Source organism: Eschrichtius robustus, chromosome 13, assembly GCF_028021215.1.
Source record: "Eschrichtius robustus isolate mEscRob2 chromosome 13, mEscRob2.pri, whole genome shotgun sequence".
Classification (NCBI taxonomy): domain Eukaryota; kingdom Metazoa; phylum Chordata; class Mammalia; order Artiodactyla; family Eschrichtiidae; genus Eschrichtius; species Eschrichtius robustus.
The window spans coordinates 6,105,216-6,126,556 of record NC_090836.1 but is presented as its reverse complement, the minus strand read 5'-3'; the positions used below and the strand labels follow the sequence as shown (position 1 = coordinate 6,126,556).

General features: G+C 51.3%; 1 protein-coding gene across 1 annotated transcript in view; it reads left to right on the top strand.

Annotated features, from left to right (window-relative positions):
* The window catches only part of VWF (von Willebrand factor), a 198,747-nt gene that overhangs the window by 141,033 nt on the left and 36,373 nt on the right, over positions 1 to 21,341 (top strand). Inside the window, exons 30-43 of the mRNA XM_068561367.1 lie at positions 663 to 797; positions 3,708 to 3,854; positions 6,038 to 6,178; positions 6,320 to 6,433; positions 8,263 to 8,419; positions 9,020 to 9,178; positions 9,838 to 9,973; positions 11,319 to 12,697; positions 14,483 to 14,599; positions 14,680 to 14,820; positions 15,109 to 15,252; positions 18,009 to 18,173; positions 19,227 to 19,270; positions 19,584 to 19,761. Coding sequence (XP_068417468.1) covers positions 663 to 797; positions 3,708 to 3,854; positions 6,038 to 6,178; positions 6,320 to 6,433; positions 8,263 to 8,419; positions 9,020 to 9,178; positions 9,838 to 9,973; positions 11,319 to 12,697; positions 14,483 to 14,599; positions 14,680 to 14,820; positions 15,109 to 15,252; positions 18,009 to 18,173; positions 19,227 to 19,270; positions 19,584 to 19,761 — 3,157 coding nt within the window. The remainder of the gene's footprint in view (positions 1 to 662; positions 798 to 3,707; positions 3,855 to 6,037; positions 6,179 to 6,319; positions 6,434 to 8,262; positions 8,420 to 9,019; positions 9,179 to 9,837; positions 9,974 to 11,318; positions 12,698 to 14,482; positions 14,600 to 14,679; positions 14,821 to 15,108; positions 15,253 to 18,008; positions 18,174 to 19,226; positions 19,271 to 19,583; positions 19,762 to 21,341) is intronic.

The window sequence follows — 21,341 nt, the reverse complement described above, 5'->3', positions numbered from 1 at the left end:
GTGTGTATGAGGGTCAGAGAGGTAAGTGACTTACTCAGTATTATCCAGTAAGTGGCAGAAACAAGGCCCACCCCTAGCTTTTCTGTGTTGGGTGTATTTTTTCCCATCCCATCACAGCAATAGCCACCATGGGAGATGTTTGCCGGAAACGTGTCCGCTTTTGCTTCCTTCCTATGAGATTCCCCAGCGAGGACCAGCGCTCCCGCACGCTCTGTTCCCTGCTGGGATGAAGCTCAGGTCCGGCAGTCTCTGGTTACTGTTCTGGGCCAGCAGTCCAGAGGGACTCCACCGGAACTTAGGGCTGCCACGTGCCGCGTGGCTGGGCTGTGCTGGTTCCCTGGCTGAGGCTGGACTAACAGTCTCGGAGGAGCTGTAGGCTGATGGGTCCACGCTCCCTCTCCCTGTGTCCCTCCTTCTCTCCCTCCCACCCCTCACCCCCCCAACCTGACTGTAGGCACCTGGTTCATAGGCGATGGCTGAGGATGACACACCTGAGAGTGTCCTCCGTCTCTGTCTGTCTCTCTCTCTCTCACACACACACGTGGACACGGCAACCTCCTGGAACACATCCTTCAAAGGCCTGAGGTGATGGGATGCCAGTCTGTGATCTGGGGAGGAGTAGCAGGGATAGTGTTTCTCTCCTGACACCTGTCTTTCCCCAGGATTACTGTGACAGTAACCCTGGGACCTTCCGGATCCTGGTGGGGAACGAGGGGTGCAGCTACCCCTCCCTGAAATGCAGGAAGCGCATCACCATCCTGGTGGACGGAGGCGAGATTGAGCTGTTTGATGGGGAGGTGAGTGTGGGCTCGTCCCTCCACCCTCACGCCCCTCCGTCGGCTGATGAAGAGCACATGCCGAGTGTTCGTCCAGAACGTGTGGGGGTGGGACGTCGTGCAGCCAGTGGAGAGATGCGGTAGCGCTGTATCCTCTGACCTTGCCTCGTCCTGTGAGGGGGGCAGGTGGCACATGGTGACAGATGACACGATCCATTTTAGTGGAAGGAAGTGCAGGCACACATGTGGAGAAGGGTGTGTAACCATATCTGCACCAGCGTCGGGAGAGCCAGGGCTGACCTCCGGAGGCGCGGGGAGATGGGAGGGCGGGAGGACTTTCATATAGGAATACGTATATACACACACATATATACATATATATTATATACGCACTATATATACAAATATACACACACACACACGAGTATATTATACATACACACATATACACACATATACATATGTATTATATACCCACAGTTATATATATTATATATACAAATGTACACAATACATGTATATTATATATGCAAATACATCATACACACATATACATATATATTATAGCCCACATATATATATTATATATACAAATGTATACACACATATATACATATATATTATATATCCACATATATATATAAATATAATGTATACAAATGTATGCACACATATGTACACATACATTATAAATGCAAATATGTTATACACAATACACACATATACATATATATTAAATCCCACATATGTGTTATATATACAAATGTATACACACATATATTATGCATACAAGTATACACACAAATACATATGTATTATATATACCCGCAGTTTTATGTATTATATATATGAATGTACACACATGTACACATATATTATACATACAAATATACACACATATACATGTATATTATATACCCACAGTTAATATGTATTATATACACACATATATGCACATATACTATACATACAAATATACGCATGTGTACATAGTATACAGATATATCCCACATTTACATATATATACAAATATATACACGCATATACACACATATATAGTATATATTATATACCCACATATATATTATATACAAATGGATGCACACATGTACCCACTTGTATACATATATTATTTGCAGAAATATATACACACATATACATACATATATACACATATAATATATATACAAGTATATACACACTTATACATACAAATATATATACACATGCATATATAAATATATGTTTTGGGAGGTGATGGTGTTTGGGGGGATTTTTACCTTCTTTTATGTTTTTCGGTTCTTTTCAGATAAAATCTTTTCTAAAGAGCTCAAAGTGCACAGACACTGGCCCTGTGTGCTAAGAGCTCATGGAGTGGCTCTCAGAAGTCTACCCGAGAACCACCCAGGAGACCTTGTTTAAGACACCAACCTTTGGGTCCACCCTGAGGTCCTGGCTCAGGTCTGGGTGGGACCCAGGAACCTGCGTCTGAAGCGGCAGGGGTCCCTGGAGCACAGCTGTGCTGGGCTGGCCACATCGGTACCTGGGAGACCTGGGTCTGGGCTCACCCCTTCCCCATATCTTCATTTTGTTCCGTGGCCTCAGCCCACATCCTGCCTACTGGCAAATACCCACCGCTGATACCAGGGGATGGGAGGTGAATTCTCCTCCCTTAGAGAAGATAGCTGTGGTGCAAGCAGGACCTGTTGACTTGGGTCAGCCATGTCCATTTCAGGGACAGTTTTACTTAGGACAGATGACAGTGGTGACATAGAGTGGGAGGCTCTCCCTGTGGTGTGTCCCCAGGGAGAGGACCTTGGCGAAGGGGTGACAAGTTCTTAGCGTCAGCCTCAGTCTTATGGGTTAGATGGTCAGCCAAGTACCGTGAAACGGGCGGGGGTGGGGGGGGGGCTCGGCACCGGCAGCGAGTCAGCGGAGTCAAGGGCTCAAGTCCTTTGGGGGCTGAAGTCTGGGATTCCTGCTTCCAGGGCCGAGCTTCCCCGTCTCCCTGTTCAGCTCTGACTCCTGCTGACGGCAACTCGAGTGGGAGACGGGAGGAAAGGGGAGAATCTAGTGCTCGTTTTAATAAAGGGGTGGATTTTTTTTTTAATAAGCCAATAAGGGATTTTATTTTATTTAATTCATTTATTTTTTTAAACATCTTTATTGGAGTATAATTGCTTTACAATGGTGCGTTAGTTTCTGCTTTATAACAAAGTGAATCAGCTATACATATACATATGTTCCCATATCTCCTCCCTCTTGCATCTCCCTTCCACCCTCCCTATCCCACCCCTCTAGGTGGTCACAGAGCACCAAGCTGATCTCCCTGTGCTATGCAGCTGCTTCCCACTAGCTATCTATTTTACATTTGGTAGTGTATATATGTCCATGCCACTCTCTCACTTCGTCCCAGCTTACCCTTCCCCCTCCCCATGTCCTCAAGTCCATTCTCTACGTCTGCGTCTTTATTCCTGCCCTGCCCCTAGTTTCATCAGTACCATTTTTCTAGATTCCATATATATGCGTTAGCATACGGTATTTGTTTTTCTCTTTCTGACTTACTTCACTCTGTATGACAGCCTCTAGGTCCATTTTAAATCAGTTGCCTAGAGGTGCTTAAAATCATCACCACGTTAGAAACCTCTTTAGGGGACCACGTGTATTTAATGATCAAGTGTCCAAAAAATTCTTTTCATGACGTGGTAGGTGATCTTCTGCCAGTAGGTTTCATTGTATTTTCAATTTCGTAATTACGATTTTGCTGCCACCTCTTTATCCTAGGATTCTTGGAGAGAGGTAGGCAAGATGGACGCAGCTCTGGCCGAACGGGGCAAATGACCAGCGGCTCTGGAGGGCCGCGGGGCGGGGGGGAGCCGGGCCTTACACCTGACCATCACTGTCCTGGTCTCACACTGCGTCCGCCCTCAGGTGAGCGTGAAGAGGTCCATGAAGGATGAGACTTACTTTGAGGTGGTGGAGTCCGGCCTGTACATCACCGTGCTGCTGGGCAAGGCCCTCTCCGTGGTCTGGGACCGCCACCTGGGTATCTCCGTGTTCCTGAAGCAGACTTACCAGGTGGGTGGCCCTTCTCCGCTTCCTCCTCGTCCTGTCTGTTTGCATCTTCAGCTTCCTGAGCAGCAGCCCGCCGCCCCCGCCCGCCGTCTTGGGGGAGGGGGAGGTGGTCACCTAGTCCAGCCTCCCTCCTGATGCAAATAAGACTCAAGTGTTAGAGTTCGCCTTGGCTGTTTCCCGAGACAGGCTGCCTCTGAGAAGGATGGAGGGCTCCCGGACCCTGCAAACAGTCCCTTGACTGGCCTTGCTAGGCAAGCGGTTTATATCCACAAAGGAAGGAAAGAAAAGATTGGGCAAGAGCTATTCTTAAGGTTTCTTAACCTCAAGAGGCAAACGGTCATGCGTGATGTTATTATAACTCTGCAGAGCGTTCCGGGTGCGCCCTCCCACGGGGCCACAGGCCAGCACCGGCCGACGCTTGCGGTGAAGCTGCATGTCACCTGCTCTGGGGAAAGCTGCTTGCAGTATCTGCCCAGGTTCCGAGGGTTTGCTGGGACTTCACTTTCTCTAACTGGCATGAATGTGACAAGTGCTCTGGCTGCCCTGGTGGCAGGACCGACCTTCCCAGCAACTGTTCTAGGCACTGTGGACACAGCAGGGAAAGAACTATATGTAACTATTTATACATATATACATATAGTTACATATATATGTATCTTAACTTTGTATCAGTTTCCTATTGCTGCTATAACAAATTACAACAAACTTAGTGGCTTAAAAAAGCAACACAAATAGATTATCTTCTGGTTCTGGAGGTCCAAAGTATAAAGTTGGTCGGCAGGGCTGCATTCCTTCTGGTGGCTTTAGGGGAAAATCTGTCTTCTTGCCTTTCCTAGCTTCTGGGGCTGCCCGCATCCCTTGGCTGTGGTCCCATCCTCCATCGTCAAAGCCAACAGCATAGCATCTTCCACTCTCTCTGCTTCTCTCTGTCACATCACATTTCTCACTCTGACTTCTGTGCCCCTTGTAAGGCCCTGTGATTACACTGAGCCCACCTAGATGATCCAGGACAATCTTCCCATCTCAGGATCCTTAATGCAATCACACCTGCAAAGTTCCTTTTGCCGTGTGTGGTAACATATTCCCGCTTCTGGGGATGAGAACGTGGATATCCTTGCGGGCACCATGGTTTTGTCTACAACAGCCTTGGTGGAGATCATATTCTAGTGGGGATATTGTGTGTTTTAGATTGGTTGGTCTGATGAGACCTGTCTCAAAGGGTGTGAGTGGAGTCTTTGTGGAAGGGAGGGAGGGAGCCACGTAAATATCCTGACTCGAGAATTCAGTCAGATGGAGTAGCAGGTGCCAGGGCCCTAAGGTGGACGGCGTTTGTGTTTGGACACGGAGGCCAGGGCGGCTGGAGAGGAGGGGCTTGGGGTGACTGGTAGTTAACAAGGGCAGGGATGGGGCAGGGGCCATGCCATGGGGGCTGTTGGGCCATGTAAAGATCTTTGTCCTTTTGTCCATGTTTCCCAGCAAAATAGAATAAGTCACATCTCTTTGTCCCGAGGCAGGGCTCCAAATTTGTTCTAAGAGCATGGCATCTTTTCTTTTCCAGGCCAAATAGCTCCGGTTTTGTCCATGGTTCTTATGTGATGGTTTCCACCCATTCATTCATTAGTTGGTCAGGACTTGTGTCCTGCAGCCCATGATAGGTGAACATGGAATTGAGTAAGATATTATGTCAGCCCTGGTGGCATTTAGTGCTGGCCAGCCTGCTCTGAACAGGCTGCAGTTGTTTAGGTAAGCGACTCGCCTGTCCACGGTCAAGTAGGACGAGAACGTTCCCTCCTCAGACTTCTTACACTCTCATTGGTGTAATGCTGGACCAGCTCCTCTTCTGCTCAGACCCTTACTGGGGAAGCTGATGGTTTATACTGCAGACACCAGGGCCCGGGCAGCCTAGTTGGCCATCCAAGGGACATGGGCGGGCTGCCTCTCTTTGTGAATGACCTTGGTTTCCTTAACCTTAGCATGAGGTCAATGTGGAAGCCGGGAAAAGGCCTTGGCAAGGTCAAGACTTTGCTGGTCACCCTGGTCTCCTTCTGCGTCTCCCTCCCTGTCCCCTCCCATCCTCCTCTTCCTCAGGCGAGCCTGCCTCCCATGCTGCCTGGAACCCTCGCTTTCCTGACTCAGCGAGTTTGCTCTGAGGTTTGCAAAGCTTATGCTCCCAACTGGTCCCCCAGGAGCGGGTGTGTGGCCTGTGTGGGAATTTTGACGGCATCCAGAACAACGACCTCGCCAGCAGTAGCCTCCAAGTGGAGGAAGACCCCGTGGACTTTGGGAATTCCTGGAAAGTGAGCCCGCAGTGCGCCGACACCCAGAAAGTAGGTCGGGGTCGCGGTGCGGACCGTGGGCGGTGGGTGCTATGGCCTGTGGCGGGGGCAGAGCTCGGGGAGAGGGCCTCTTGGGGCCCTTCCGGGTTGACTCTTCCGGGTCCATCTGTGTACTCCTGCCCGGTTCCCCAGGTGCCACTGGACCCATCCCCTGCCACCTGCCACAACAACGTCATGAAGCAGACGATGGTGGATTCCTCCTGCAGTGTCCTGACCGGCGACATTTTCCAAGAGTGCAACAGGCTGGTGAGGGCGGCGGGGCCCCTGGGGGCAGGCGCTTCTAGCTGTGGATGCTTCCTGGAGCCTCAGAAATCGTCTGCAGCTGCTCCCCTCTCTTGGCTTCAGGCTGGGGCACAGAAAGAATAATTGAGGGTGTGTGAGGAGAGCAGTGCCCGGCAGATCATTTTTCTTCTGTGCAGTACCTGGTTCTCTGGGCTTCCAATGCTGCTGCTCTCCCAGCCTCGGTCTTAGGGTTTGTCGCCCGCAGATTATCTTGTCTCCAGCATTAGGGCGGGAGTTCCCTTCTCCCATCCCCACCGCGTCTCTGGCCCCGGGCACCCCGCCGCTGCCCCCTTTCCCAGGTCTTGTCTCGCGGAAACTCTTTTCTGGTCTTAAAGCCAGATTTTGAGCCCGCATTTTATGGCTTCTTTTTGTGTCTTTTGTTGTTGTTTAATTCTTATTTTATATTGGAATATAGTTGATTAACAATGCTGTGCTTCAGATGTACAGCAAAGGGATTCAGTTATACATATACATGTGTCTGTTCTTTTTCAAATTCTTTTCCCATTTAGGTTATTACAGAGTATTGAGCAGAGTTCCCTGTGCTGTACAGTAGGTCCTTGTTGGTTATCTATTTTATTTTATTTAAAAAAAATTTTTATTGGAGTATAGTTGATTTACAAGGCTGTGTTAGTTTCTGCTGTACAGCAAAGTGAATCAGTTATACCTATACATATATCCACTCTTTTTTTTTAGATTCTATTCCCATATAGGCCATTACAGACTATTGAGTACAGTTCCCTGTGCTCTACAGCAGGTTCTTTTTGTGTCTTTATCTCACATGGTGATGAGGAATTCCCTAAACAAGTTTCAGTGCAATTTTCTCTCTATCTCTGTATGAACGTATATACGCACACCTGTATATGTGTGGGTACGTGTGTGTATATATGTACATACACACACGCACACACACAGCCAGGTACACACGCAAGCTGCTCCGTGGCACCTCCCTCGTGGGAGTGACTGGTTGAACACCTGTATCTCAGCTCTTTCTGTCCATCCAGTGATTTTTAATCCCTCAGGACCCGAAGGATACTTAGGATCCCCTGGTTTGGTGGAGACCCGAGGCACCTGGGCTGGAAGGGCGGAGACAGTGAGAGGGTCAGGGAAACCAGGGCTGTTGGGCACAGTGACCGGCTTAACGTCCGAATTCATTCTCACCACAACTGCCCTGAACAAGGGTGTGGGGGGCACGTCTGGGGCAGCCGAAGTTGAGAGGTGGTTCCTGAGATTGAACATGGACCGAGGGTGGGCTTCCCCTCCGGGGAGATTGAGGGTCGGAGTTCAGGAGCACCGGGCCGGCCGCGGTCCAGCACGCTAGGCTGTTGTAGCATTTCAGCAAGACAGTGTGAGTGGTCCTGATGTGTTTCCTCAGTCTCTCTGCTGAGTGGAGGCCAGGAAAGAGTGTGTGTGTGTGTGTGTGTGTGTGTGTGTGTGTGTGGTGTTTATGTAAAACACGCAGACACCCAAGAGGGTGGGAGTGGCTTATGGCGATGGATGGATGGCTGAGCAGGTACGTGGACAGATGGACAGAAAGGAATGTTCTTTTGAAAAATTCTCAGGCACATCTCTTCTAGAGAGACTAGCAGGGTTGCTTTTTTCCCCTTTTCTTGCTGGACTCCACGTAAGAACGTAGGATTTCTGCCTTTTTACCCATTCCCTCCTTGGGACCATTGCCTCACATCTTTCCTTCTGCCCGGAGCCCCTGCCCCTCCTCTGACCACTGGAACATTCGCGCCCAGACCAAGAGCCAGAGTCCCCAAGTGCAGCCCAGGCCACCTGCGTCTCCCTTGCAGGTGGACCCCGAGCCGTACCTGGACGCTTGCATCTACGACACCTGCTCCTGCGAATCCATCGGGGACTGTGCCTGCTTCTGCGACATTGTCGCCGCCTACGCCCACGTGTGTGCCCGGCACGGCGAGGTGGTGGCCTGGAGGACGGCCGCGTCGTGCCGTGAGTCCTGCTGCCCCTCGTGGTCCCAGACACGCCCCTCCCCCCTCACGCATCTTGACCTTGGGACCTCGGGGGGTGAGGAAGGACACCTTGGTGGGGGAGAAGACAGAGACCCATGCGGGGGGGTGATGGCCGAGGCTGAAGGGGGTTAGGACACGCACGGGCATGAGGAGGCATGGGATTGAAGACAGTAATGGGGAGAGAGTAATGGAGAGAGAGTGAAGACAGTAATGAGGAGAAATTCAGGGAAATGGAGAAGAGGGAGCAGTGACGAAGAGAAGAAGGTGGTCAGAGTGTCTGTGATTAGACACGATCACATTTGCCATCGTGGTCAGGCAGCTCAGACATTTATGTTGCGTCTTCCTTCCTGCATGCAAGTGGCTGACCATTTTTATAAGGAAAATGGAGTCAGAACCACTAGGTTCCTGGCTCAGGGGCTGTCAAAGCCTAGACCCCTCTCGCGTGGGTGACTCCGTAGTTCCCCAGTACCATCATCCCCTCCTCGGGGCCGTCTGTCTGGGTCTCCCACCGTCTGTCCGGGGTTGCCCAGGGTTGCCCGGTGCTTTAATAACGGTCCTGCCTGTTTGGGGGTCTGCACAGCCCAGAACTGCGAGGAGCGGAACCTGCGGGAGAACGGGTACCAGTGTGAGTGGCGCTACAACAGCTGTGCGCCTGCGTGTCCCGTCACGTGCCAGCACCCTGAGCCGCTGGCCTGCCCCGTGCAGTGTGTGGAGGGCTGCCACGCACACTGCCCTCCGGGTGAGGCCCTGGCCCCCGCGGGGAAGGGGTGGAGGGCTGGGATGGTCCTCAGAAAAGCTGACCCCCCTGCCCTGCTTCTTCTCGGCCTCGCCTGGTGGCACCCTGTCCCCGGGCCCACTACCCTAGGTCCTGTTTCCACGTCCTTCCACCAAAGCCAGGCCAGCTGTGGTTTTTGTCAAGCTGAGCTCCCATGCAGTGCTTCTGGGGTCTATTTATGGGCGTATCATCTAGAGCAGCACTTCCTGGCAGAACTTTCTGCAGTGCTGGGAAAGTTCTATTCAAATGTGGCTCGTGTGTCTGAGGAATTGAATGTTCAGTTTTATTGAACGTTACTTAATTTAGATTTAAGTGTAACCAGCCACACGTGGTTACTGGCTACAGTACTGGATAGCACAGATGTAGAGTTATCAGATATCTTCTTCAGTGGAGGAGCAGAAAGACCCTTGGAGATAAGATTTGCTTTGTCCTGGGGTTTGGAGGAGGCGAGGTGGGGGAAGGAACACCCCCTCCTACTTTTTCAGAAAGAAAGATGCTCCCGAAGCGGTGAGGGGACCCTTGGGGGAGGCAGGCAGAGCTGGGACAGGCCTTTTAGCGCAAGGAGAGTCTTCCTTGTGGGAAAGGTGGGAACTTTGGCTCCTAACGAGAGGCTTCTCATGCAGGGAAAATCTTGGATGAGCTTCTGCAGACCTGCGTCAACCCTGAAGACTGCCCTGTGTGCGAGGTGGCCGGCCGGCGCTTAGCCCCCGGGAAGAAAATCACCTTGAACCCCGGGGACCCTGAGCACTGCCAGATTTGGTAAAACAGTCCCCCTGGTTGTCCGAAGTGATGGGTCTTACTGTCTAACCTGGGAGCCCGCTCAGAAGTGTCGGTTTGGGGAAGAATGTCCTGTTCTTACTTACTTTGCTTCTGTGTCTTTGAGGACAGGCTATATTTCTTTTCCAGGAAATATCTCTCAAGAGATTTAGGTTTTTTTTACCTCTTCTTGCTGAAGGAATGACGTGGTCTCTTCTTATCCTTGGAGGTGGCATCTAGTCCGGGGACAGGCATCTCTGGAAGTCAGATTTCTTTTTTACTGGAGGTGGGGATGCAGAGGAGGAAGCGAGGTGGAGCGCCTGACTCTGCAGTGGGGCACAGACACCTCGGGCCATGGCCAAGGTCCCAGGATGCGGCTCTTGTAACTGGGAGTCACGGGTCACTGCCCCCGGGCTCCCACCGGGCTTGAAGGAGAAGGTTCTAGCCTGTGTGGGTCTCCGCCACAGGCAGCTTGATTTCTCCTGTGGTCTGGCAGAGCCTGCCACTTTCCAGGACACTGGTGAAAGAGAGAGGTGACCAGGGGATTGGAAATTTGGCCTGGTGGGGTGAGAATTTGTGTGGGGGGCTTGGGGCTGGGCGTGGAGCATAGCTAGACCCCGGCACATGATGGGTGTAAACGGTGGGTCCATGGCAAGAAAGAATGAGTGAGTCACTGTCTTTCTCCGTCTAACGTCTTGGAGACCCCCGTATACCACTCCCAATACTTTATTCTGCCAAATAAAGCTGGGATTTTGAAACTTTATTCATCTCTCTGAAATGATTTTACTCCGGTTTTCCTCTCTTCCTTAAGGCCCAACACGTTAACATAGTACAGAATTCATGCAGCTTAAATTCTGCTGTAATAAATACTGAAAAGCATTTATCTTTGATAGAACATTTATGAGGCCTGGTCAGCATCAACATTTTAGAGCAGTATTTGTCTTTGGAGATATTTGGGAGAAGGCTTGGACTATAATTAAATATTTATGTTGCTAGAGACATAGGTTGAAAATAAACCAACTTTGAGTGGCTGTGTGGATTGCTAACAAAGAAGAAAGATTCTTTTTCAGGTCCTAGGGTGGGTGAAAGCTTTGGCTTTCAAGGGGATCAAAACTCAAGGGAATGTGTGTGTGTGTGTGTGTGTGTGTGTGTGTGTGTGTGTGTGTGTGTGTGTGTGTGTGTGTGTGTGTGTGTGTGTGTGTGTGTGTGTGTAGGGGGGCTGCTTGGGGGCTATGTTAAACATGGTGTCTCTCTCGAGTGGGGAGTGTTCCTTGGGGGCTCGGGTTCAGTGGGCTGGGAAGTGCCCAGAGGTTCTTCCTGAACCACTTCGGTCTCTCCCCTCTTGCAGTCACTGTGATGGTGTCAGCCTCACCTGTGAAGCCTGCAGGGAACCGGGAGGCCTGGCGGTGCCCCCCACAGAAGGCCCGGTCGGCTTCACCACCCCGTACGTGGAGGACACGCCGGAGCCGCCCCTGCACGACTTCTTCTGCAGCAAACTTCTGGACCTGGTCTTCCTGCTGGACGGCTCCTCCGAGCTGTCTGAGGCCGACTTCGAGACGCTGAAGGCGTTCGTGGTGGGCGTGATGGAGCGTCTGCATATCTCCCAGAAGCGCATCCGCGTGGCCGTGGTGGAGTACCACGACGGCTCCCACGCCTACATCGCACTGCAGGACCGGAAGCGGCCGTCGGAGCTGCGGCGCATCGCCGGGCAGGTGAAGTACGCGGGCAGTGAGGTGGCCTCCACCAGCGAGGTCTTGAAGTACACGCTCTTCCAGATTTTCAGCAAGGTTGACCGGCCTGAGGCCTCCCGCGTGGCCCTGCTGCTCACGGCCAGCCAGGAGCCCCCCAGGCTGGCCCGGAACTTGGTCCGCTACGTCCAGGGCCTGAGGAAGAAGAAGGTCGTCATGGTCCCCGTGGGCATCGGGCCCCACGCCAGCCTCAGGCAGATCCGCCTCATCGAGAAGCAGGCCCCCGAGAACAGAGCCTTTGTGCTCAGCAGTGTGGAGGAGCTGGAGCAGCGGAGGGACGAGATCATCAGCTACCTCTGCGACCTCGCCCCCGAAGCGCCGGCCCTCACGCAGCGCCCGCTCACGGCCCAGGTCACCGTGGCGCCGGAGCTCCCGGGGACGTCGACGCTGGCACCCAGGAGGACCTCTGTGGTCCTGGATGTGGCATTCCTGCTGGAAGGGTCGGACAACGTGGGCGAGGCCAACTTCAACAGGAGCACAGAGTTCTTGGAGGAGGTGATCCGGCAGATGGACGTGGGCCGGGACGGCGTCCACGTCACGGTGCTGCAGTACTCATACGTGGTGACCGTGGAGCACTCCTTCAGAGAGGGGCAGTCCAAGGAGGACGTCCTGCAGCGGCTGCGGGAGATCCGCTACCGGGGTGGCAACCGGACCAACACCGGGCTGGCCCTGCAGTACCTGTCGGAGCACAGCTTCTCGGCCAGCCAGGGGGACCGGGAGCAGGCGCCCGACCTGGTCTACATGGTCACGGGGAGCCCGGCCTCAGATGAGATCAGGCGGATGCCCGGAGACATCCCGGTGGTGCCCATCGGGGTGGGACCGCGCGTGGACGTGCAGGAGCTGGAGAAGATCGGCTGGCCCCAGGCGCCCATCTTCATCGCGGACTTCGAGACGCTCCCCCGAGAGGCTCCTGGTCTGGTGCTGCAGAGGTGCTGCTCCAAAGAGGGGCTGCCTCTCCCCACCCTCGCCCCCGTCCCAGGTGTGCGGGCGCCTCGCATGGGGGCGAGGACTTGGGGGCGCTGGGGGCAGCCCTGGTGGAGACGCGATTCTCAGGCTCAGATCCGCCTTCCCCGCTCTGTGCCTTCGGTCAGACCCCTGCCTCCTGAGTGTCTGCGTTTCCTCACCTCCCGGGCAGGGAACAGCAGCACCTGTGATCTTTTCTGGGGGGAAGGATCCTTCCCTACCGTCTGAGTTGGGAAATCCAAAGGTAACGCAAGCTTGGTATTAAGATGTAAGCAAAACCAGGATATGGAGTACAAAGAAACGCAAGTCCTGCTTTACCATACAGCCCTCATCCCGGCCCAGTTCCTCTCCCTGCCTTGGAGGTAACCTGTTCAATTGGGTGACTGCCAGCTTTTTCACCATGCTGGGTGGAGAAATGTTTTTCTCAGCACCTGACATTCTTCAGGGCAAGGCCAGGAGAAATGTTTGTTTTCCTCAGCACCTGACATTCTTCAGGGCAAGGCCAGGAAGTCCAGTAGATTCTGGAGCCGGGCCGCCTTACTTTGAATCTCACCTCTGGCACCTACTAGCTGGGTAATTTTTGGCAGTCATTTCGGTAAGAATTTTGGGGTGAGTTTGGGCAAGTACCTCTGTGTCCATCAGTCTCCTCATCTGTAAAATGGTGGTAATAACAGCACTTGTAAAATGTCTACAGCAGTACCCAGTGCTCAGCAAGTGCTCAAAAATGACTTAACTCCACTGCTGTTATCATTACCCTCTTAACTGATACTAACGAGACATCAATTCCTAGCTCTTTAACATCTTTATTTGGTGTGGTTGGGACCACCCCAGAATCGCTAGCCTTCTTTTACCATCTCTTGATCCCCACACTTGTTATCTGTGCCCTTGTTTCTTTGTTTTTGTTTTAATCAGAGCCACAGACTTATCTAGATTCTCGTGCTGTTTCAGTAATAGCATCATCAAATCTCAGCACCCTGTTTGGGCCAGAGCTTGTTTCCTCACTGCGATCGTGACCCTGTTCCCAAACATTAACATGAGCTTTAGGCAGTTTTTTTTTTTTTAAATGTTTATTTATTTATTTACTTATTATTTATTGCTGTGTTGGGTCTTCGTTTCTGTGCGAGGGCCCTCTCTAGTTGCGGCGAGCGGGGGCCACTCTTCATCGCGGTGCGCGGGCCTCTCACTGTCGCGGCCTCTCTTGTTGCGGAGCACAGGCTCCAGACGCGCACGCTCAGTAGTTGTGGCTCACGGGCCCAGTTGCTCCGCGGCATGTGGGATCTTCCCGGACCGGGGCTCGAACCCGTGTCCTCTGCATTGGCAGGCAGATTCTCAACCGCTGCGCCACCAGGGAAGCCCACTTCAGGCATTTTTAATCGGATCACCTCCTAGCTCCTTGTTTGCCCTGTGAGACCTGAGGACACACAAGCCCACCTTCCAGGGATGTGCTGCCCTGTTTCCTTTTGTCATCTGCCTGTTTTCTGCTCCACTACTTCACTCAGTTCTAGAAGAGTTGCAGCCCCCGAAATGGAGGGAGACGATGCCTCTTGCTTCCAGCTGTAGCATTTAAGCTGCCTTTGGCGGGAGTTGGAGTCTCCCCAATGCCTCCAAACCCCGGGGACTCACGGCCCCCTTCCCTGCGGCCTGGCGCCAGCTGCCGAGGTGCAGAACTGGGGGACACGCCTCCCCTTTGTGGCGCTGCCTGGTCGGCAGCGCCCTGCACACCCGTTGAGTGTGTGTCTGCTGCAGGGGCCTGGTGCCGGTCCCCCATACCCCTGGTTGCTCCCCTCTGCTCTCTTTGCAGACTGCAGCCAGCCCCTGGATGTGGTCCTCCTCCTGGACGGCTCCTCCAGCTTTCCAGCTTCTTACTTTGACGAAATGAAGGATTTTGCCAAGGCTTTCATCTCAAAAGCCAATATAGGTGAGTGAGGCGCCCGGAGGGGCCCTTTCAGGGGCTCCTCCTGATCCAGAGCGTGACTTCCGTGCTTGCTCTCCTGTCAGGCCCGCAGCTCACCCAGGTGTCGGTGCTCCAGTACGGAAGCATCACCACCATCGACGTGCCGTGGACCGTGCCCCTGGAGAAGACCCACTTACTGAGCCTCGTGGACCTCAGGCAGCAGGAGGGAGGCCCCAGCCAAATCGGTAACGCGCTCGCGGGCTGGGGTGCAGGGGCCGCGTCTGGTCCCAGTTCTTCGCGTAAGTGACCGAGTAACTCCGGCCGGCCACTTTGCTCCTTGGCCTTAGTTTTCTTTCCTGTAAACCAAGGGCCACGATGCTCTTCCCGATCTCACTTGTGTGTGAGACTCTCTGAGTCTCTGAGTTACTCCGTTTCGATGACCTAAGGTTCCCCCTGGAGACAGGATGCTCAGCCGGCCTCAGACCCACCTTCCCCGCATCAGGACTGACTGTGTGGCCCGTTCTCTATTCCAGGGGACGCGTTGGGCTTTGCGGTGCGCTACGTCACATCCCAAGTCCACGGTGCCAGGCCCGAAGCCTCGAAGGCGGTGGTCATCCTGGTCACGGGCACTTCCACGGACTCAGTGGACGCGGCCGCCGCCGCCGCCAGATCCAACCGTAAGTGTCGGGGTGCAGCCCTGCGCCCGCAAACTGCTAGCGGGTTCAGAGCGGGCGGCGGTTACTTTCCGACGTCCTGGCTGATTTTGAATACTTGATACCCACATGTGGCCTGGTTTCAAACAGCGGGAAATTGCCCAATCCCTGTGTTATTTGGAAACCAAGCAGTAATAAATGTTTGTTTATCCTTCATTTGTGTGCAGGCTTTCAACTGTAACTTTTTTTTTTATAAATGTATTTTATTTATTTACTTATTTATGTATGGCTGCGTTGTGTCTTTGTTGCTGTGCACGGGCTTTCTCTAGTTGCGGCGAGCGGGGGCTACTCTTTGTTGCGGTGCTCGGGCTTCTCGCTGCGGTGGCTTCTCTTGTTGCAGAGCATGGGCTCTAGGCGCGCGGGCTTCAGTAGTTGTGACACGCAGGCTCAGTAGTTGTGGCTCGAGGGCTCTAGAGCGCAGGCTCGGTAGTTGTGGCGCACGGGCTTAGTTGCTCCGCGGCATGTGGGATCTTCCCGGACCAGCGATCGAACCAGTGTCCCCTGCATTGGCAGGTGGATTCTTAACCACTGCGCCACCAGAGAAGCCCTTGACTGTAACTTTTAACTTCTCCAAATATTCCCTCTGTGTTCAGGGCTGGGTCATATACCCCCGCGCCTGTGGCGTCCTTAGCCTCTCTCCACTCTGAGGGTAGAGTGATTCATTTTGGGGCTTTGAGAGCCATCGAAGACCTTCCTGTATCCTGAGCCCCTGTCCAGTGCCAGCCTAAGGGGCTTGGGGGTGCAGGACGGACAGGAGACCAAGGCTGCTGCTTTAGGTAGGGGACGGATGCAGATGTGCCCGAGCCTCGGTGCCTTATGAGAGCTTGCGCTGTGAACAGCAACAGCATGTGAGCCGGGGCAGGCAGTGTCGCGCTGGCGGGGGGCTGGGCGAGTGGGATGACATGACATGACACCTTCCCGTGCCACCTGGAGAGTGGCTCATCTTTCAAAACCCCGCTCTGTCTGTCCTCTGATGTCTTCCCGAGAGTTATTCACTCCCTTTTCTGTACCATTGGAACTACTCAAAATGTGCAAACCACATTGTTTTTACGTTATATATCTGTTTCTTGCACAAACTAGGGATTCTGTGAAGGCATGGGCAAAATCTCGCTTATTTTTGTATCGTCTATGCATGATGCACAAAACAGGTGGCCATTTAACGTTTGTTAAATGAATGAATGTGACCTTTTTATGAAACCTATTATTTTAGGGAAAAGGACCCTGAAAGGGAAAGGATGTATGTTGGGGTGATACAACCAGCTTAGAAAAGCTGAAAAGCTGCTAGCAGAAAATCAGCTCTAATCTTAAACAAACTGCAAGTACCTAGAACTTTCTGGAGAACTAATTGGAGTGACTTTATGATGGAGACTTTTCTCCTTTAGTATCAAGAATCCAAAGGAAGACTTTCATCGAGAAAGGAAGCAGCTGTGGTCTGGAGGAAACAGACGTGATCCCAGGGCACATCCCTGAACCATTCAAAGACTGTTTCTCACCTGTAGATGCATGTACCCCGGGCTAAGCCCTGTGACTGACATTTTCTCTTCTCTTCTTACACTCACCTCCTGGGTGGTCTCATTCTGTGTCATTCGTCTAGATACATTTATGCACGATTGACTTAAGAATTCCTATCTCCAGTCTGGATTAGGAATTAGAACATCTCCATCTAGATGTTCTAAAAGGCAACTCAGCATAAACTGAATTACTGACTTCCATATCCAAATCTCCTCTTCTTACAGTCTATCCCATCTTAGAAAAATGGCAGTTCCATCCTTCCAGTTGCTCAGATCAAAGGCCTCAGGGTCCTTAATTCCTCTTTTTCTCTCATACTTCCATCCAATCCATCAACAAACTATAGTTCTGTCTTCAAAATACACTGAGAATCCCACCACGCCATACCACCTGCATACCACCTCCACCACTGTCTCCTAGTTCAAGCCCCCATCATCTCTCACCTGGATTATTGTAATAGCTTTCTACCTGGAACAGCTTTCTACCAGCTTCCATCCTTGGCCCCTGAAGTCCATAATCAGCAGAGCAGCTGTAGTGGCCCTTTAAACATTGAAGTCAGCTCACCCATGTCACTCCTCTGCTCTCAAGTCTCGGCTGGCTCCCATTTCATTCAGAGAACACGTTAAGTCCTTCCCGTGGCCTCTGAAGCTCTGCGTGATCTGTGTCCCTCTCCTGCTTTCTCTGCTCCGGCCTCCCTGGACTATGCAGTCAATTTTCTGCCCCAGGGCCTTTGCACTCACTGTCTCTGTGCTCGGGATGTCCTCTTGGCTCCTTCCGTCCGTCATCTTCTCACTGCACACATCTCCAACCATCCTGTATGAAACAATAACCCTCACCCCTACCCTTGTAACTCTTATCCTCCTTACCCCATTTTGTTTTTTCCTAAGCACTTATCCAGGTCTGAAATACTAGATATTTACTTACTTGTTTGTGTGTTGTCTGTCTCTCCCCAGTGTAAGCTCCATGAGGTCAGGACTTGATCTGCTTGGTTTACAGTATCCTCACTGCTTAGAATAGTACCTGACACAGAGCAGGAGCTCACTAACGTTTGTTGATTGACTGAATGCCCTCCTCACAGGGTCAGTGTGAGTGGCCAGTTTGGAAAACATGAGGCTCTATGCACACGCTGGGTGTAGCTTCAGGCCAGCGCATTTTGAGCCCACCTGACCAAAGGTTGACACAGACCCTCTCTTGCTCCTCTGTAACCCTAGGAGTGGCGGTGTTCCCCATCGGAATTGGAGATGGGTATGACTTGGCCCAGCTGAGGATCTTGGCGGGCCCAGGGGCCAGCTCCAACATGGTGCAGCTCCAGCGGATCGAAGACCTCCCCACCATGGTCGCCCTGGGCAATTCCTTCCTCCACAAGCTGTGCTCTGGTGAGTCTTGGGATGTTTTTCTTACTCCCCTCAAAACAGAAACAAAAGCAACCAAACCCATCTAGAGACTCAGAGGTTCTCATATACAAGATTTGGCCTTGAAGTAACTTTGTTTTATAGGCCAGGGCCTGTAAGTTTCTACTCGTGGAAGGTCGTAAGACAAACCTCCAAGGGGTTACCAGAAAGTTCTCTGTGTGTAGACCTCCGTCCATCCTTACTGTCCATGCTAACTTGAGCACAGGGCTCTTGGACAAAGAAATGGAAGACGGAGGCAGGGAACTCCAGCATCCTTAGATCATGCACCTCTTCCCCATGCCCTGCACTCACCGTCAGCATGGGTATAAAGGGCTTTAGAAAAGCAACAAGGATTTACCGTATAGCACGAGGAATTACATCCAATATCTTGTAATAATCCATAATGGAATATAATCTGAAAAAAATGTAACAGTCCCTTTGCTGTACACCTGAAACTAACAATATTGTAAATCAACTATACTTCAATAAAATACGAAACTGAAAAGATTAAAAAAAAAGAAATAACAATAACATAGAATATAACATCAAACTACCATAGTTGAAGTTGACTTAAGGTTAGAAACTTTTTATTTTTACCATACATGCTTTTTTTAAAACCTGGTTTTATATATTTTCCTAATGTAATTAGCTGTGAGTCTAAACCTACTACAGAGTTATTGCCCTTTCTTGCTAGATGATAGCTCTCCGGGTAGGAATCTTGGTCTCTTTTGTTTTCAGTCTCTTGCTGCATTTTTCCTCCTCTCACTAGGCACTGATCTATATACAAAAGAGGACAAGGAGATATTGATTGTGGTTGTTGCCATATTATCACTGTTGTGTCACTGTAATGACTACTAACCACAAAGAACCATGGGATGACATCCTCCTAATCTCCTGTACCTGCATCCTCACTGCTAAACCCACTCACGTTCTTTTCAGAGTTAATCCAGCTTCAAGGACCAGCCAGGTAGCCGAGTGAATGGCTCGGAATTTCTGGGTGGTGGGTGGGAACAGAGATCTTGCTTGTGTCTGTTTCAGGGTTCATCAGTGTTTGCATGGATGAGGACGGGAATGAGAGGAGGGTACGTTCAGTTCCGTTGACTTTGAAGGAAAGATCAGGAATGTATATTTGGGGCCCTCGTTCCCCTGGTGAACTCTTCCTCCTTTGGTCTGGGTCCAATTCTCCCTCTTACCATTATAGCCTTGTTTTTTTTTTTTTTTTAATTTTGGTTGTGGTTGGGGTGGATCCACCTGTAAATCCTATGTTCTATATCCTGTCTCCTTGCCATTTAGCCCCAAGGCCTGGTCTCTATGTTTTCCAAGGGGGTCAGTTGCCTGGTGGATGTTAAAGTGCCTCATTCCATTCCCTGCCTGAACCTGGTTCTTTCTCTGCAGCCCGGGGACATCTGGACCTTGCCGGATCGGTGCCACACGGTGACCTGCCTGCCAGATGGCCAGACCTTGCTGAATAGTCACCGGGTCAACTGTGACCAGCAGCTGCGGCCTTCCTGCCCCAACAGCCAGTCCCCTATCAGGGTGGAAGAGGCCTGTGGCTGCCGCTGGACCTGCCCCTGTGAGTCCTCTGCTTCTCCAGCTTGGACGGTGTTCAAGGGGCAGTGCTTTTCGCTTGGCTGTGCAGAGAGGTAGACCAGAAGCCCGTTTCCCCCTCCACCCATGTTCCCTCCCTCTCATGACCTCGGGACGTGTTTCCATTCAGTCCCAGGGCTCCCTGTTCCCTTCCTGTGCCTTTTGGAGGGCACTTCCCCAGATAATGCATAACCAGAAGGAAGAATTGATTTTCTGAGGTCAGAGCTCAGCTTGGCTGTTGACGAGTCACCCTGAGGGGGTCTGGCAGTGAGAGAGAAGCCCCCAGGAAGCTGCCGCATCATACCTGTAGGTGTCTGAGCGTTGGATGCAGGGTGTACCATCACGGTGGCCTGGTTTAAGAGGAGGACGTAGTCAACTCCATCACATGCAGACCTGTGGGGAGCATTCATCCGTGGGGTGGGCTAGCCCTCTGTCTCATGGTTGGGAGAAATGTTTGCTTATGGCAATCCCTGCTCAGCAGTGGATGGATCAAGATGATTACGATGAACAGACACAACTTGTGGGCTGAAATCAAAACTGTATCTTGTATCTCACTCTCCCTTTAGAATTTATTGAGTGGGATGAATTTCCTTTTTGCCTGGATGAGAACTCTACCAGACCTCATATCGTTTCTGTTTATTTATAAAGAGTTCTGTGGTTGCTTTAAGTCGTAAAACACAGTCTCAATTTGGTCATTAGATGCCCACTCTCGGGTAATAATCAAGACTTCGAACTTGAGTTAGAGTTGAAACACCTCCCTAGTCCCTGTGTGGGCTCCTGGCCTCTGGGAAAGTGTAGTCAGTCTCCCTCCAGCTTGGAGCCTGGAGAGGGAGGAGCTGGGAGTGGCTTCTCAAAGTTCTTCTGTGACTGGTGCTTCTGTGAGAGGCCCTGCGCTCACTGGTCGGGCAGGTGTTGAAGGCAGCTGCTTTTTCTACCAGCTCTCAGGAGTGGTCCTTTGATATCAGTTGCATATTCTATATTCTTTTGCCGTCTGCTGCTTCACCCTGCCACCCTTCTGGGTTTTTTGTTTTGTTTCCTTATTTTTGTTTATTTATTTGTTTGTTTTTGCCTTTAACCCCTCATAGGCTCTCTTTTGACATCCTCCTTACTGTGTAGCAGAAGTTCTCTTAGGATCACTTTTAAAACAACCCTGGGCCATCATTCCTCTGTAGACCCTACACAGAATACACGTAAAGTAGTTTCAGAACTGCTAACCAATACCTTTATGAAAGACAAATCTACCAACTAGAGTACACATTTGTGCACAGTTCTTTTTGTCTTTAGCCTTTGGGTATATAGTAAGTTTTTCCCCAAAGTTATTTAGGCTGGTTTCCCCCCTCCCTTCTTTGTACTTAGCGTTATTCATTACTTAACATTATTCTTTTAATTGTATCTGTTTGTATTCCATTTTGAATTTTCCTTACTGCCATCCTAGCTGATTCTCTTTGTTTGTTTTCTGTATGTGAAGCATTAACATGGTTCTCAATGCCAGAAGTCTATGGAAAGATGTACCCGCAAGTCTCCCTATCAGTCCAAAGAGAGCAGAGGAGATAGGAGAGGAAGTCT